We start from the raw sequence: 18,435 nt of genomic DNA on the forward strand, positions 1-18,435 counted from the left end.
TGGACTGTTCAGCTGGATGAGCGGCTCAGATCTCCCAGGAATAGGATGCGTGGGTTGGTAGGAACCTGTATTGCAGGTAGTGTGACTGCATGGCACGTGGGAAGGTCCAATTTGTTTGCGTGTTCTCAAGATAGCCAGTATACATCTGACTGCGTGGGTGGCCAGAGCATTTTATTATTTACGGGCTTTATAGGTCACATAACAGAGAATTTGTTTTCGCTTGCCTAGTGAAATGAGATCCACGGCGAGTTATATGTGGAGAAGGAGCGGGAAGTGAAGTTTTGTAGAGTTCCATGAGTTAACGAGAGGAAACAGTAGAGCCCGCGTTGTTGATGCATATTGGGAACACTAGAAAATAGGTGCTATAGGCTGGTATAGCATAGTGGAGATATACAAGCTTAGACGGATACCGGATTACCGGATGTAATTTGCACACGCTCAGTGCCAGAAGCGTGGTCAGACGAGACCATTGCGCGTGGGCGATCGGTATCCGGTAATCCAGGTACACATCTAAGTTTGTACGTCTCCGCTATAGTAGAAGAGCTTATTATGGTTCTTAGTTAGCCATTAACCTGCTAACCATCAGAGAAGTTTTCTATGAACCAAGAATTGAGCTTTTTAGCTTTTGTGTAGAGCTGCTGAAAGTTAGTGAGAGAGAAAAAGAAGCTGCGGCCTTTGATCCTGTACAGGAAGGCTTGGTAATTCATAATATGAGTTTCTCTTCGATATTGATTAGCTGAAAACATGGATTACGTTTTCAGTATCAATAACGGCAGCGTTTGGGCGAGTTGGTTAGACATGTTAAACCTGGAAAGCGCATAAAAACAACGGTGTCTGTCTCTTGCTGTTGTCCGTTGTTTTTATGCGCTTTCCAGGTTTAACAAGTTTTCAGTATACCAACTGATTTTTGTAGAGATGATTAAAAGGAAGCTCCAAGATTTGGGCGAGTTGGTCAGGTATGCATGCCTTGGCGACAACTTGTGTCCTCCTTATGTCTCCGTTGTTTTCCCTTGGGCCATTTGTTCAATAAAATAGAATAAGTTATATAATGTGAGTGGCGGGGTAACGTTATTCAAATGCTTCGCCAATTCCCTCAAGTGCTCAGTTTCAAGCATTTACTTGTGAAGAGTCTATTAAATACGTGGAAAACAAACTTTTGTTTTTCTTCTCAACTACAATAGAAATGAAACGACCCAGAATCGTTAGAAATGCAAATAAGATTGTCATGGATGTAGCTTTCTTTTTTCTTCTTTAACTAAGCTTGTTTTTTAAAGGCTAACAATTCCACGTCATTCCATTCCGTGATTGCCGAGGAGCACCATTTCATCGTTACACTCCAGCCACATCAAAAGCGTTCTCGGCGCATCGATATCATGGTACTGTCCCAATGCGTCACCAAAAAAGAAAAGCATATCGCCACTACATGCATCCGTTCGGCGGCCCGCAAGCGATGAGTCTTAACAGCCGCACGTGTTGAAGATATAGTCGCGAGTCAATGACGTCACGTCATCTCGTGACGTCACGATCACTCCATGTCGGGCGCCACGTGCCAGCAAGGAGGAGAGTCTGTATTGATCGTCCTCCTGCCCTCTCCAGAGCGCACGTAGGTACGGTAGCTAGCATGGGTTGTTAACCTCATTCGTAGAGGGCACCACCTTCCACCAGTGTCGGCGACGTGCAAACTCCAGCAGAGTCCGTCAGCGTCTTAGGGCAGCGGCACTATAGCAGCGGATCGATCAAACACGCGGTTGCTGATGAAGCGCGTAACGGCCACTTAAACTATGGTAGTGACAACTTTTTCCTAGATTTTTATTTATTTATATTTACTGTAATGCACGCGCGGGAGTCAATATGCAGAAGACTAAGGTAATGTTCAACAGCCTCGGGAAGGAACAGCAGTTTACATTAGGTAGCGAAATACTGGAAATAGTAGGCGAATATGTCTACTTAGGACAGGTAGTAACCGCAGATCCAGACCATGAAAAGGAAATATCAAGAAGAATAAGATTGGGATGGAGCGCATTTGGCAAGCACTCGCAGATTATGACTAGCAGCTTACCGGTATCGCTCAAGAGGAAAGTGTACAACAGTTGTATCTTGCCTGTACTCACCTATGGGGCTGAAACGTGGAGGCTAACCAAGAGAGTTCTACTTAAGTTGAGGACAACCCAGAGGGCTATGGAACGAAAAATGGTAGGGGTAACATTAAGAGATAGAAAGCGTGCAGAGTGGGTCAGAGAAATAACTCAAGTTAATGACATTCTCGTGGAAATTAAGAAGAAGAAATGGACATGGGCAGGACATGTAGTGCGAAGAGAGGATAACCGATGGTCGCTGAGGGTAACAAACTGGATTCCAAGGGAAGGAAAGCGTAGCAGGGGGAGGCAGAAAGTTAGGTGGGCGGATGAGATTAAGAAGTTCGCAGGGGTCAAGTGGATGCAGCTAGCACAGAACCGGGTTAAGTGGAGAAATATGGGAGAGGCCTTCGCCCTGCAGTGGGTATAATCAGGCTGATGATGATGATGATGATGATGACGCGCGGGATTTAAACAGTGTTTCAAAAATATATGTTAAATCGTAAAGGAGGAGCGGAACAAATTAGAAATGAGATTAGCGCAGTCTGAGCGTTTTTATAGCTGAAGGCAAGGCAAAACTAATTGCAACCCATAACAGCATGGTTTAATTCGCAACAAGAAGATGTAGAGTGTAGCCTTAGGTTTGGTTTGGTTTGTGGGGTTTAACGTCCCAAAGCGACTCAGGCTATGAGAGACGCCGTAGTGGAGGACTCCGGAAATTTCGACCACCTGGGATTCTTTGACGTGCTCTGACATCGCACAGCACAGGGGCACCTTTCCTTTCGCCTCCATCGAAAAGCGGCCGCCGAGGCCGGGATTCGATCCCGCGTCCTTGGGAACAGTAGTCGAGTGCCGTAACCACTGCGCCACCCCGGCGGGGCAGAGTGTAGCCTTAAATGTACTGGAAGAAACAATCTGAACAAGATTAGAAGAAACAAATTACCAAAGATCAGTTTAAGTACGATTATTAGGATAGTTTAATTAGTACATGTTAGAGAAAACAAACTGCGCGCTCTTCAACCTTCAAGTGTTGGGGTTAGGATCGTAAGAAACTCACAATATTCAAAAGCTAAATGACTGAAAACTAGGCCTCCACGCTGTGCATCAGTGGCTCGGGCACTTGACTACTGACCCCGAGGATGCGGGTTCGATCCCGGCCGCGGCTGACGCATTTTTGTGGAGGCAAAATGCAACTTTCAAGTGTGTTGTGTGATGTCAGTGCATGTAAACGCTTTCCCTGCCGCAGGGACCAGGAAAATTCAGCGTAGCGTGCCTGCTGCCATCAAATTAAAATTGTTTACTCTTTATAATACGTCATAGTGCAGCTAAGAGGAAGTTCGAAAAAATACAAAACGTGTTAAGTGAGAAAATAGTCGAATAAATAGTTTAAAACGAAAGTTTCGTGTCGTGATACTATCTCATACTTGTAAATCGGCATACATTGTTACAGAAGTCACATGCTGAACTTTTCGGTTAGCAAAATAAGGATGAGCTGATGGGGTGCAATGCTTTGGGCTTCTCCGCTTGTCCTGACAAGGCCGATCCCGGGCTGGCTTCGTAGAAAGCAGCGCCTGCTACACTCTTTGTGCCCGGTACACTCAGTGAGGCTCGGAAAGCAGTAATTCTCTTCGATAAAGGCAGTAATGAAAGGTGCAGATGTGCACCTGTCGATATAGTCCGGACTTAGTGGAGAGATCACCTCTGTTCTAACTAATTTAAGACGAATGGATGTCATCCTTACGCATTATACGCAGTGTTGCTTGCACCTCCCAAGTCAAATGTTGCTGCACTGACTTAACGAATGCACCATCGTATTAAATAAGAGTCAGTACGAAACGTGCCGGACGCCGGATAGCTGCGTGTTGGCAGGATGCGTGGGAAATTGAAAAAAATATTGCTGACAAAAAAGCGAAGCTTAAACAGAAGGGCAGTGGTTCTGCAACGTACTAAAGAACATTGCTCATGCAGAAACGGCCCGGGTTGTTCTTAATGGAGCATTTAGTGCCATCCTAGAAATTAAACAATACGAATAGGCGCGGTAGCGAGACTTAAAAAGAAACATGCATATTCTAAATTTAGGGAGCCCTTCAAAAGCAAGGTAGCAAACTGAAGCAGGCCAGACCAAACCAAACCAAATTAAATAGAATTATAGGCTTTGCGGAGCCGCAGGTGTAAGGTAACCCTTTAGTCACTAAATATTTTTGTTTCTTGAACTGCTGGAAGTTGAGCGGTTATAGTAAGGCATATTTGCAAACCACGAAAGAGGACGCTTGGGGCAATGAGATCAAAGCAGTCGCCATTGTGGTGCTCCCACTTGGCATGTTAGAAATACGCGATCGTGCAGTTTTGTTATCAATAGAGATTGTAGGAAAAGAAATTGCCTAAAATTATGACATATTCGTTTTAACTTAAACGACCTTGTGCGTAGCATAGCTGGTCTATGAAGAATAAAGTTCCAGAAGGAGAAATATCTTATTAGGCACCCTTCTCCAGAAAGTTGCTTATTTTTCTAACACACTATGTGGGTGAAAGCCTGGTTTTTGCTTGATTGCTTTCACTCAGGTTTTCAGCATAAGCAGGACATCCCTTTAAGGTTACTGTCAAAGTGATGGAAACTGCATATTTGGGCTAAAATAGAGGATTAAAGACGTTTGTATCATATAAGGAACTGAACTAGGTGAAAAGATGGCTGGGCGTGTTAGTGCTTTGAGGAGCCTAAGGAAAACTCATACTCTTCAACGTTCACTGGACTGCTGCAGTGATATCGTTGTAACTTCCACTGCAATATCGTCCAAAACTAAATGAATTTCATTTTAGTTGGTTTTTTTTTTAAAAAGCTCAGAATAAACGTTATTACAATTGAAACTGTTAACACAGTGTTAAAGGACGTCAGTGAGCTGTCGGTCATGGTGAGCACTACACCTGTGCAACTGCACTTTTCTGTGTTGCCGTTTTGTTTTCTGCGCGAAGTAAATTATCAATCATACATTATCGAAATTGCAACCGCTGCGTGCATGAAGACTATGTTTATCGGATAACTTTCCTTCTCTCCACACCAGCAGCTGACACCATGGACAAATCCAAGCAACAAGCCACAATCCACAAGGTCCGAGAGCTCCAGCTGGAGGCGGTCCAGATGGAGGAACATTACGACGTCATCAGAGAGATCGGCTCCGGAGACTACGGCAAGGTGGGCTCACGTCACTTTATTACTCTCTGAAGGGACTTTTGTTTATTCATCTTTAATTAATTAATTTATTTTACTGGTGCATGCGAACGCAAAAGGCACAGGTAGGCAGCCCGAAAGCAAGAAATTGGTCTGTTTTAGCCTTTGCTCATTATCACACTGATTTATTTTGCGTCTACTGAAACATTTTTCTAGTACAGATGGATAATGAATAGAAGAATGAAATAACGCAATCTGTGTGACAAGCGTAGTTTACTTATTTCTTTTACCCTCAGGATACATTATCCATTACAGAGAGGAAGAGAAATTCACAAGAATAAAAGAGAAAGAACACAAGGCATACTTTATACAGTAATATAAAACAACAGAGGTAAAATTATTGTGATAACAATTTTTATATGGGTAACAGTTATTATATGAGTAACAATTTTCTTAGAATATAAAAGAATAAATTAACAATAATATTAATGGGTGCACCAAACCGCATAATAAATCATTTATTGAACACAAGCACATCACTTAGTTAATTAAAATTGTAAGCACATTTTAAAACTAAATCGGATCATTGATGTTAGTTAATATTGCAGGTAAGGAATTCGATTTCTATGGGTTATTGGAAAATATGATCGTGCACATGTCACTGCATTGCAATGGGGTATACAGATTTTATTTTGTTGGTGCGTACGGCGATGAGAAATGAAGGCTGCTGGTTTAATTCATAGGGAGCGAAGTTTAGCATTATGGTAGAAAATCTTATGGAATAGACAAATACGGGTGTGCTTTCGATGGGTAGCCAGTGGCATGAAGGCCTATAAGAACAATTTCATTTGGCTATGCACGATTACGGGTATCTGTCTGCTTGTTTACATCTGTCTTTGTTCGAGGCAGTTTCACACTTCTGTTATTTTTGTGAAAGTACCAAGGTGGCCCAACTGAGCTTTAACCGCTATACTACTGGAAAGCTTGAAGCGTTAGGTCGAACTCAATTGAAGAGGACTGCCCATTTTCTCGAACGTGTTCGCGCATCGTTTAGAGATAAGTCGATCGTCTCTTGCCGCACAAACAACTTAGTTCTTTTTCCCAAAGTTGTCGTTGCTATGACTCATGGTGGTGGTGGTGAAAACTTTATTTCCGTAAAGAGAGAGAGAGAGAGAGAGAGAGAGAGAGAGAAGAAAGACATTTGACTCATGCTTTTTTCGTCTGGGGCTTCTGCAAGGAACCCATACGGGACTACGGCAACGAAGACCTTTGTAACACTACAGCAACATCCTTGTCGTAGAAAAGCTGTCGTTGCCAACTTGTTTCTGGAGCAGAATTTATTACTCCTCGCCTCAGCGCAAGTCGGACGTATCACGTCTGATTTGTGCCACATTGGTAATGAAATCGACATTGTTAGGTGAAGCGAGGCAGTCGTTAGACGAAAGCCGACGAACGCGAGAGTGTAAGAAGAGGCACCCACTTTCCTTGACTGAATGCCGCTAACTGAAGCTTTTGACTATCAGTGCCTATCTAGTTGTTCACAAAGGTAACGTGCCTGACTGTCCGCAAGGATGATGCCGCCAGTTACTGAAGGCACGGATTGTGCTAATGACGTGGATTAGACACTGCTGCAAACCAATGAAAACAAATGGCATGGTAGCTGGACATACGAACAGTGGTCACTGATTTGATTGTCATCAGCGTGATATAGAAGCGAAATTGCCAGGTCTGCAGCTGTGGCGCCTCGGTACGGCCAACTGGATTGATTGATTGATTGATTGATTGATTGATTCATTGATTGTAAAGTTTATTTAGTGCATGGGAATTCTCGGAGTTGTGGGTGGTCCGCCTATTCCGGCAGCTCAGTGGCCTGCGCCGCATCGTGGGCTCTGCGAACCAGTCCTTAAATGTCGTTAAATGTCCGTTAAATGTCGGATGCATGTTTTGGAGTATTGGATGAACATAGATGTTCTTGCGGATTGATAGAGGAAGTTCTTTCCTTTGGTCCACTGTGTAGGGTACTTTGAGGTGTATCTTGTTAAGAAGGGTTTGGCCTATTCGAGTGATGGCCAGGCGGTTGAGCTTTGACAGTCGTTGCGCCTCCCAGATTTCTTAAAGTGTGTTGTGGATGCCGAGATACATGAGGCGCGATGTTGATGTGGTCTTCGGCAGACCCAGTGCTGTTTTATAGGCCGCCCGTATTAGTGACTCTATCTTTGCGATTTCTTGCGAGGTGAGGTGGAGATAGGCAGTCCCGTACAATATTCGTGAGACAACAAAAGCTTGTACAAGGCGAATTGTGTCCCTTTCTTTCATGACGTGGTGCTTGTTGCAAATGCGGCTGAGCATCCTGGTTGCATGCATTTAGACGGAAATAAGTGCGGTTCCTTGACTGCACATTCACATAGATGTGACTGTTTGCTGATTATGAGCATCACTGTGGTAAAGGCGCTGCTACAGTTCAGAATCTTCACCTAACGAACAGCGGGCATTTAGTGACTACTGATGAAACCAGAAGCTGCGGAAGCGGGCTAAATGTATTTCTTGTAGTATTAGTAGATTGATAACCATGGCGACGTTGTCGACGACGCAATACCTGCGTGCTCTATTAAGCATAGACGCCAGTGGTCATCAAAATAGTTCTTGGCGACGACAATGACAGTGCTGTTCGTTATTCGGAGCTGTGCAACCTGCATGGCGACGGGTGCATTCAGTGCGCGCGGTTCTTGCTGTGCTGCAGGTGGTGCTGGCGCGGCACCGCGAGACGGGCTCGCAGGTGGCGCTCAAGGCCGTGCCACGTGCAACCACGACCCTAAGGGACTTCCTGATCGAGTTCCACTACAGCTACTTCCTGTCGCCGCACTCCAGCATCCTGGACACGTACGACGTCTGCTTCGAGACGCCAGAACACTACTACTTCGCCCAGGAGGTGAGCATGTCTAGCACGGATACGCTACCACCGGAATTATCACCGTTTATGTAAAATTAAGGGCACCTGATGCTGATATACATAAGGATGAGACAGAAGGGGATCACGGATCAGGTACGGCAAAATAATTGCGCTTGTACGTTAAGTAAATGTGAAGGTGTGTATCATATAGTGGAGTTGCCTACTGGAATGATATGAAAGAGCACTGAACAAGGGTTGAGGGGGAGCCATTAGTGCAAAAGCCGAGCCAACGTTTCGATAGGGGGACTAGTCTTCGTTCACAAGTCGAGCCAACGTTTCGACAAGGGGATTCGTGTTTGCCCAGACCACTTTTTTCTGTCGTTCTAAATTTGCTGGAATGATGTATTAGTACTTGAGTAACTCGCGCTATTTGATGTTGTGCTCAAATAAGTTAGGTCATCATTCAAGATGTAGCCTGGACCGCAGGGCTCACAGCCACACTTAGTGAACCTACTGGTAAGAGAATATGCTGGGTATTTCATTTTTATTGCGTGGATTGAAGGTTTCGAGCATGGGTAGAAGATAGGAGGGTGACAAAGAAAAAATATGAACTAGAGGACTAGCTCTGGCTAGGGCCAGTGCTAGTCCATTGTCTTGAGTGTTCCTTTTCCGCCCGGCTAATGTCATCGCTGCTTGAAATTTTGCAGTGAGTAACCGACTGGCTTACGGCAAGATTTTATTTATGTTATATTAGGTGAACCGCCTTTGTCTATTTCGCTGTAGAAATTAGGATAACGCAGCTCGCTTGACCTTGTTTGGAAGAACTGGAAAAAATACTAAAGAATTGACGACAATGCTTTCTATATTTACTTGCTAGCCATAGACTCGCTATGCATAAGAACACCATTTTTGAGGCCCTAGTTTGTTTAGTTGCCACATCAAGGCGCCACTAACAGGGAGTGGTGGCTTACGTCATGATGCTAGCTGTTGGAGGAGGTGTAGAATGGTTCTTATGAGGCGCCGCCTCGCGAAGGAAAATAGAAAGAAAAAACTGTTTGGAGAACTCTCGTGGTACGTCGCTAGAAATGGACCACTATCTCCTTTAACTAAGCTGTGGAGTAAGCACGAGGTTGGGAGATGAAATACAGAGAGAAAACATAATAGCCAAGTGTTTGCGGAAATAAGCTCATCTGACACGCACTGAAATCAAGCTTCTATCTCTATGAAGACCATAGAACATATTAGGAAGCATGTTACTGCTCAATAAGCTTCCTTTATAGGTTATATGTACAAAGCCTGGGAACGCTAGGATATCGAGCCGCCCTGGCTGCGGTCGCACGGCAAAGGAAGCGACTGCTGCATTAACGCTAATGTTTTCCTCAAACGATGCAGAGGCAAGTTTGCCTTATAAGCTGTACACAAATATAGCAAGCGCGTCGATAGCAGTAAAAATCACTTCATCCGCTTAGCTGCAGCAAAAAAACAGTGTAAAGTGAAAGCTAACACCGACCGTCGTACGTAAACATTATCAGTGCTGCTCGATCCGGACAGAGCTGCCACGAACGTGCGCAATTTGAGACGCCTAAATTCGGTCACGACACAAGGAACAAAAACATCGGACGGTAAACAAACCGTCAGCCAAAATCAATAAGCGCTCGATGGACCCAACTTGAACATTCGCGAAAGGCGAAGCCGGGCGCGCTCAAAAATACCTGTCATCGATGTAACCCTAATATAGAACGCTGTTGAGCAGAGCACTATTTCCGAGCTGCTTTGCCCTATTTACTCAGCTATAAAGTGCGTTAATTACGGCTTCTCAGAAACCTCGTGCGGCAACATGAGAAGGAAAGCGGAAAAAGTAAATAAAAATGAAAAAAAAAAAAAAGCGTAGGCGTGGGCTGTCACTGTTAGGGCTGCAAAGGTAGAGTAATTTACGATCGTCTTGCAAACCTAGGCAGCGTACTCGTTCCTCTTGCTTTTCTTTGTTCTTTGTTTTTGTTTTGTTCATACGCAAGAAAAAGCAGAGCGCGAAGCAAAGAAAGCAGTCTCTCGTTTCGTGTGGCTGCGCGCGCTCGTCCTGTTGCGTTCGACCGACGAAACGCCAGCGTCCTGCCCTGCCACTGCGGTTGCGGTTGGTCGGTGCGTGACGCATGCATGCATTCCTAGGCTGACCGACTCCAAAATAGCGGCCTCAGCTGTCCCTGCGTCTCCTTTTCGGCTGGGACTGGCGAAAAACGTGCACTGGCAGGAAGTTCTTGATGCGCACAACCAACTCGCCGCTGTTTTCTCACTCGACTTGTGATGATTACTAACGAGGTTTTAACCAAACATATGCGCGCGCATGCGCCGTGGTAACATTCCACTCATTTTTCGTAGAAAGTCGTTTTTCGCTAAACACATCCCGCCCGCTAGTAAATCAAGCCTAGAGAGCTGGAAGAACCTTTGTTTTCGCTGGACTGACAATGACCTTCTGGGCTGTAGCCAGAACAAGCGATGCGATGTATTAGTTGCCGTATGAGACTCCCTCTCTGTAGACTCATGTTTGAGTAGGTTTGTACACAGTAACTCTGCGGAATTTGTTGCTGCAAACTCTTCCTTCACAACCTAAACTGTTATCAACCATGCCTTCCTTGAATTACGGAGTACAAGCAACGACGTGCTCGCCCTGTGACTGGTTGGGTGGCTGAAGTTCCTTTTAGTTCATTTAACCTTTATTCCGTTGCTCACTCACTCACTCACTCACTCACTCACTCACTCACTCACTCACTCACTCACTCACTCACTCACTCACTCACTCACTCACTCACTCACTCACTCACTCACTCACTCACTCACTCACTCACTCACTCACTCACTCACTCACTCACTCACTCACTCACTCACGCACGCAGCTCATTCCCTTAATTTTTTGTTGCGAAAAAGAGCTGATCCTGTGTTTTGACCGCCATAGTAAAAATGCAATGATGTGCCTGATACACGCTGCTCGATGACGTTATTTTGTTTGCAGTGTTGATGTATCGCAATGCACAGTTACTCTCCATCTGGGGTTCATATAAATTTGGTGGAAACATCCCAGCACTCACGAGGCCAGACAAAAAGGCAGCATTTTTCGGAAAAAGAAAAGAATGGCTCGCGGCCTGCTCGTAGGATTGAAAGAAAAGTGGAAGATGCCACTTGATAGTGTCCCATGATAGTTGTGGTTTTCATCCAGGTGGCGCCTTACGGAGATCTATGGCACGCCGTGGAGTACTATGGCGGCATCGACGAGCGCGACCTCAAAATCGTGCTCAGGCAGATCATCCCGGCTCTGGAGTTCATGCACAGCAAGGAGCTCGTGCACAGAGACGTCCGCGCCGAGAACATTCTCATCTTCAGCAAGGACTTCACAAAGGTACGCGCGGTAGTAGTTCACAGCCGGGGATGCGTTCATAACCTCAGCCAAGGAGAGATCGCATTTCTGTCTTTCCATTTTTTTTCGTTATCCATCGCTTAGGACTATGAGTGGCAGGCAGACAGTTTTATAGCAGCTGTGAGAGAACTTTGTTCTGCTGCGTCCCTTTTTGAACAAATTAGAATTCGTCCTACATAGCACTTTGTCAACTAACGTAAGCGCGTAAACGTACGTAATAAGCTAAGGTCTTTGTACAAGTACTTACACCTGCTGAGTGTTATCACCAAAGCCCATGCCGGCAGGCCTTGAAAACCGCAAGCGCTTTAAGGCAAGCCTTGGTATTCGAACTTGTATTCATTCGGGTTCCAGGTGAAGCTGACCGACTTCGGTCTCACGAGAAAAGCGGGCACGCTGGTCAAGAAGCGGACGCGGTCGCTGCCCACCTGTCCGCCCGAAATCTGGGAGGCGGTACACCTCGAAGGCTACACCGTCGAGCTGGGCTCCGACGTCTGGCAGATCGGCATGCTCATCTTCTCCTCACTCACAGCCAGGTAATCAGCCTGCCGCCATTTGTTTCCGACTCTGCCTCAGCTTCATTTTCTCCTTACAATGTCTACGTATGGATCCGAGGCAGCATGCAAATGGCCCCATCTAGCATTAGTTTATGCGATATCGCACCTTCACTCCTCACGCTAAACAGTGTTAGGTCTGTCTGGAGTACAGGTGTGGGAGAGCTGGTCGGTAACGCTTCTTTAAGCAGCACAAAAGACGCAGACGAAGACAGACAATTTGAGCCCTGAGCTCCATATTTTAGAGTACGATGGGACAGCTTTAATGGATGTCGCCTGTGGGTTCCCCTTGCGAATCATTGCTCTCGTACATGTACTTTACTACTCGCTTAGTGACTAGTCTATTAATGTGTACCTTTGTTGTCTGCCACCTAATCATAGGCATACTGCCGTAGGCTACTATCTTATTGGAAAGGCCATCTGACTTCATTAATATAAAGCCTGGCTTTAAGCCATTCGAACATGCGTGTGTGGCCTAATAGTAGCGTTTCTGACTGTCACCGTCGAGAACCTGACCAGACCAGCTCGTCCCAGCAGCCTACATCACAAATACGGGATGCTCCGTGAAGGGTCGAAAAATGAGGTCTGCATTGAGTCGCGGTGTTCCACTTCACTACTTTCATCATGCATGTTGGCGTAGTTTCATTTGCTGACCATTTATCGTCCACCCGGTAGTCGTGACGTTCGTAGCTGGGAAAAAAGGTGATGCGCAGGACTTGTTATGCCCTCGGTAATGATGGTATAACACGAGATCCAAAATTGCCAGGGGATGATTCCCGTCTCACCCTTCCATATCAGAGGAACTGCCCGAGTTGGCAGCTCCTCTCAGCTCGACCATGACATGTGGTCTCATGTTGTCACGTAACCAGCCGATCGATCAGCGTCAGGCCATGTCACTTGCAAACTATCACCTGCCAACTATAACTAGTCAAAGGCATGCTCGATATTTATTGCTAACAACGCCGATAAGGCCCCGGAGAAAGAGGACTTCGACGTGATCGTTTCTGAAAGGACACACATGGCTCATCGTCACGTCTGAGCGTGGAGTAGGGAGTCTAAATATAATATAAATATAAACATAACGACCGAGTCCAAATATTGTTCTGCGTATAAACTGATTCTGCGTCTCTTTCTGATTGTGCCAGAGGCTTGTCCGATAGCAAAAGGCGCATTTATCGCCGAGATAAATCTGCGATCAGCGCGGGAAAAAAATTGTCATAGCACGTTTTTTTACCGCCAAATTTAAAAGGAAAGAGGGACACCTGTCATTCGTTTTCGTTTGGTATTTTTTAACTTGTGAAAATGCACATATCGCTGAGCATGGTCTATTTGTGATTACGAAGAGGTAATCCCATAGCTCCAGGCAAACTTATGTTGGTTCTCAGGGACCATTTAACGCAGTCCGCCCCAGTCAAGCCCCTCAACCTTCTCTTGAGCAAGGTTTATACGACGGATCCATTCGTTTTAGGGAGACGTTTGTGGATTATACATGAACATGGACGCTGCCCTTCGAATAAGTCGATCATGTAGAACGACACTCATTGCAGTGGAACCGTTTACTACAGTTTTGAACTTTGTAAAACACAACAAATTGCATTTGGTACGGTTCTATTAAGCAAGTAATAGTACATGTGGTGAAGTAATGTGAAGAGAAGAATGCAGCTGAGGTAATAGTGGTGTTTTAGGCTTACTTCCCGTGAAAAATTTCTGCAATTTCTTGCTTGTTAGTGCAGGCAATTGACCCACCTCCGGTCTCGCAGGTTCCCCTGGGAGAAAGCCGACATCACAGACAGTCGCTTCAACGAGTTCCTCGACTGGCAGAAGCGCAAGACTACGCGGACTCCTCGGGAGTTCAAGCGATTCACGCCGAGACTGCTTCGCATGATGCGGCGGTTGATGGAACCAAAGCCTTCCAAGAGGTACCCCGTCACCGAGGTCAACAAGTACTACGGCGACCGGTGGCTCATGGTCCGTTCTCCGAGGACCTCCAAGGTCTCGGAGATTTGGGACGCTGCGACGGTTGCCGCCGTCACGGGCCAAGAGAAGAGACTCGGAGACGAACTGCTCTCGGACTACGGCAAAGAACAACGGATTCAGAACTGGATAATGTCGGGGACCGAGGGTGAGACTAAGGAGAGCCAATAGACGCCGATGAATGGCGCGCTGGCTGGCTGGCCGAGTGATGTCCGTGAAAATAGAAAACAAAAGCTGAGCTTCTGCGCGCAGATACATTTGCTCAGGAGTGAATCGTAGAGCAAATAACGTACGGTAGAAGCTGCAATATATTGACGGCGGACCTAGCGAAGCGTGCTGATGCCGGAGGTTTCTGAAGACACTGACCAGAAAAGGATATTTGGTGGTTAGATCGGATTTCAGAAACCAGAGAATACTGGATGCGTGATAATTCGTCGATGTATGGAGCCGAAGATTGACAGCGTAGCTGGCAAAAACCAAACAATGAGGCACTAAAGCGGGGACCACGTGACTCCCCCAAGCTCCGGAAATACCTACAACGACAAACTGGTCGAGGTGTCTACGTCTTCGGATGCTGTTACGTGGGGCAGCGGAGTACTCAAAGCGAGAACTTTGGGCTAACAGCGAAGCGAAAGGGTGCTGTGTCGATGTCCATTGAGACTGTGGTGCGTCATCTCTAAAAAGGACGGTGGATAGTGTAAAAAGAAGCTGAGTGTCGGTTACTCTGGGCGTCAGCAGAGGGAGGCAATGTCGTAAAAAATACAAGGCATCCGAGGGCTCTTCCACGAAGCGACATTACACCTCTGGCAAGGCAAGGAAAGAGGAAGAGATTTGTGTTACGAGATTTGTGTTACAACGATGAAGTGCTGATGGACACCGAAGGTCAAGACCTCAGAAAGAGTGCACGGAATCTCCTCTCACGGCGACAACCAAATACTAAAGTGCGAATGAGGCACATTGCTTAGGCACGCACTGATGACAAATCCTATGGACTGGCGTTTTCCGTAATTACCTTCGACTGAGTGCGTGGTGTGCATTGCGGTGTCTTGCTCACGATTTTTGATGTCATACATTGGCGAGCACCAGTCTAGCCTATTCTCTTTTGCTTTTGGAACTGCTGACGCCAAGTATCTTGACAACTGACGCTTCGCAAGATTGAAAGCGGCAGCTAACTCACTTGAAAAGAAAAATAATGAGTCAACAGCCAAAGCTGCCTGCAGTAAAAACAGGCGTTACCGACAGACGCCACTTCCGCCGTGGATGCCAGTAATTTCACTGTTGCACTCGAAGAGGAAGCGGCATTCACTCTTCAAGGAGTACTCCGCTATTGTGCTTCGACAGCGTGACAAATTGGCATGAGTGTGCCGTGTGTGTCTTAAGGCGTCTGGCGTCAATGGTTATACGGTATACAGACACTGAAGTTCCCCTTCGTCTTCCGATATATCGAAATAATCTGTCTGAAGTGCGCTGGCGGCTGCGCGTCGATTCTTCTTCAAATGCAGGATCGAACTGATGTAAAGGAACTCACCGCCACTCTCTCTGGCGTGTCTGTCTCTATGTAGCGTCAAAGCGTGTGAGAGTTTGTTGTGCATATAGAGGCGTTTGGTGTCGATGCTTCAGCAGAAAAAAAAGGAAGTGCTTTTGCGTGCCAGAGACTTCGTTCTGACGCCAGCATAGTCAACGTGTTACTAGCCAATCTACGCCGCAGAGACGCCTGCCCGCAGTCTACCGCCCATTGTGACGTAGACTACATGAACATGACCCGCCAAGTGTCTTCGGCAAGTAGGGCCGTGAGTGAGCCGGTGCAGGCGGCGATGTGGACGTGCGCCATATACTGTCGCCAGTGCTACCGTCAGTCAACATGACTCTTGTGTGACGTTGTTGTTTTGTAGCATGCTCGTGAGGTGCCGTTGTGAGCGTAATTTAAATTGGAGTCGCAAACGTTGGGAGAAGAAGAGGTGTCCGGCTTCCACGCGATAGCATTCAGCCAAGGTATAATGCCACTGTATAGTGTTCAAAACGAGGCTGAATGGAACCTATATATTTCTTTCTGTCGATAAGAGGCAGTCTTAATTGCAATGAACGCTCGTTATTCCATGAAAAGAAATCACGTGGTTGAAGTCTATTCAATTCATTGAGAAGAATGAATGGAAATTCTTTTCGACAAAACCATGCTTAGATTACACAGTCGTTAAAGGCGACCGACAGGCTTGGGTGCGGCGTTCTAAACTGATGTCTTTCAGTATTTCTGAAGCCTCCTTCTGGGTATAGAACAGATCTCAATAGCTTCGCTGCCAATCGTATCTAGTCTCGACTGTGTCTCCCAAGCCTTATTTATGTGACACTGCACTTTATGCGTCGAAGTCTCTCTCACCGCTGGCCTTCAGTGCTGTCGTAGAAGCCTTGGTTAAGAAGTGACTCTTCAACGTCAGTTAACACTGAGCACAGCCTTCTCTTTGTTGCAGCAATCTGGCTAGTTGTGATACGTTAATTCCTAGTTAGTTACAGTCATTGTAAGAGGTATGCAGACCGTGGTCAACATTACCCCACTTGTTGCCCCACCGCCATGCACTATCTGGCCTGTAAATGTTTAAAAGATGTTCCATACCGTAAACAAAAACTCCCTTATTTTTGTTTTACCTACGGCTGCGTAGAGATCTAAGAAATTCGAGAAAAAAAAAAAGAAACAATATATTCGCATCACAAAATTTTCTGAACATCTACCAAGATTCCTTTTCCTTTTTTTTTTGCCAAATTTTACAACTGTAATCTCATGAAGGGAAAACTTCAAGAAATGAAACATCGCTGATTCTCTTCAGGTATACCGTGTGTTAACTCGCTGGCCTTAAAGGCTCATCTAAAGGACAGTTCAGCTGGCGGATATCGTCATCGGCTGCGTATAGATAAGTTTTAAGAGCACGCAGAAACGGCTGATCCAGTTCATTCTTTTTTAACTCTCTTGGAGCTTTGATCACTTCTGGAGTGTTTTAAAAACGCCTTTTCTTGAGGCCGCCGGCCATTGCACCTTTTTGATAACAAAGACATTTACTCCTATGCGAAGGCAGGGTTCTCTCGGTTGGTCACAAATGGCAAACAGTTCAGCGCTATCCTTATATTACACTCCAAGCCGTGATTTTTATCGCGGATTTTGAGAACCAAGATGACGAACAGTGGAAGTGCGTTTCTGGCGATATCGAGGTGACGGAAGTTTGACGTGCTTTTTTCAGTACAAACGAGCGCAGACTGCCCAATGTCTGTTGCGCAACTGCGGTAGATTTCTATTCTTAACAACTGAAGGGAGAGAGCGTATTTTTTACCACGTCAACGTACCTCTCAAAGTTTTTTGTCTGCCAGGCGCCTGCTGCGCTTGTGATGATGATATACGCCACAAGGACGCTCACTTTGAAGTCTGCCGGAAACGCCATCGATGTCCACTGACTCGCTTCTGCGATGAGGATTCAATTAAGCATCACATCATCTCCGTAACTTGTGTCAATAGCAGTTCTTTTTTTGTTATGACAGCATGCTATAGAAGCTAAAAGTAAGCCATAGTAGAATTTTTACTTGAAACTCACTTAATACAAATTACCGGATTATTCGAACTGACGCTATTCGAACTGACGCTTTGGTCCAGGCAATACCAAGTGCAAATTAGAATGAAACAGTTGAAAATGTCGCTTACTAGTAAGGGTTTAAGATTACCCGTCGAAAAAAGAAATAAAAAACCATGCTAAGATAGATGAAGAAAGAGAGCATTGCTAAAATAATGATCCAACCTTCTGCCACACTAAATAGGGATTGGTCCCATAACAATTATAATGCCTAATGTCTGCTGTACACACCTTCTAAGAAAAAAAAACACAACAAAATATGCGATGTTCTATCACCGTCATTTCCCCTCAAAACTGCACAGCGTACTCTACACCACCTGCACAGGCACTGATGTTTCTTTGTTTCCGATAGTGCTAACAATCTCTGATAAACCTATTAGGCCCAAATAGTATACAGTGCGATATGATGTGCCTATATCTACTGTCTTTAATAGCACGTGCTCCCGGGCCGAAGGCGGAATAGCAGAATATAGTCCATACGTAGGGGTGACGGAAGTAATATGATAGCTTTGTGCCAGTTCTTCGGCGAAATTTCTCGTATTTAATGTCGTGGATGGAGACTGTACTAGTGTCTCATTAGACTGAGCTGTTATGTGTTCTCATTACCCCTTCTCATAACCATGTGCGTCATTCAGTGTGTACAAACAGCGACGCGAGTGTTCGCACAAGACTACCTTGTACTCGACTGTCGTGAATAACGTGGTGACTTGCGTACTCTTCGCTGTTTCTCAAGAACGCCTTAGCACTGAGCCAATCCTG

General features: G+C 45.7%; 1 protein-coding gene across 3 annotated transcripts in view; it reads left to right on the plus strand.

The window, feature by feature from the left end:
* LOC146189813 (serine/threonine-protein kinase SBK1-like) overlaps positions 1-16,784 on the plus strand; it is an 82,829-nt gene extending 66,045 nt beyond the window's left edge. For 2 of the 3 annotated variants that reach the window (XM_084604569.1, XM_084604571.1), the window contains exons 2-6: positions 5,138-5,265; positions 7,982-8,170; positions 11,343-11,522; positions 11,892-12,073; positions 13,852-16,784. In XM_084604569.1, the coding sequence (XP_084460695.1) occupies positions 5,138-5,265; positions 7,982-8,170; positions 11,343-11,522; positions 11,892-12,073; positions 13,852-14,236 (1,064 nt within the window). In that variant the 3' untranslated portion in view covers positions 14,237-16,784. Of the gene's footprint in view, positions 1-5,134; positions 5,266-7,981; positions 8,171-11,342; positions 11,523-11,891; positions 12,074-13,851 lie in introns of all 3 variants that reach the window. The other variant, XM_084604570.1, reaches the window with a different exon arrangement.
* The last annotated feature ends 1,651 nt before the right edge of the window (positions 16,785-18,435 follow it).

The sequence above is a fragment of the Amblyomma maculatum genome, chromosome 5 (genome assembly GCF_055883805.1).
Source record: "Amblyomma maculatum isolate TAMU_Amacu chromosome 5, ASM5588380v1, whole genome shotgun sequence".
NCBI classification, from domain to species: Eukaryota; Metazoa; Arthropoda; class Arachnida; order Ixodida; family Ixodidae; genus Amblyomma; species Amblyomma maculatum.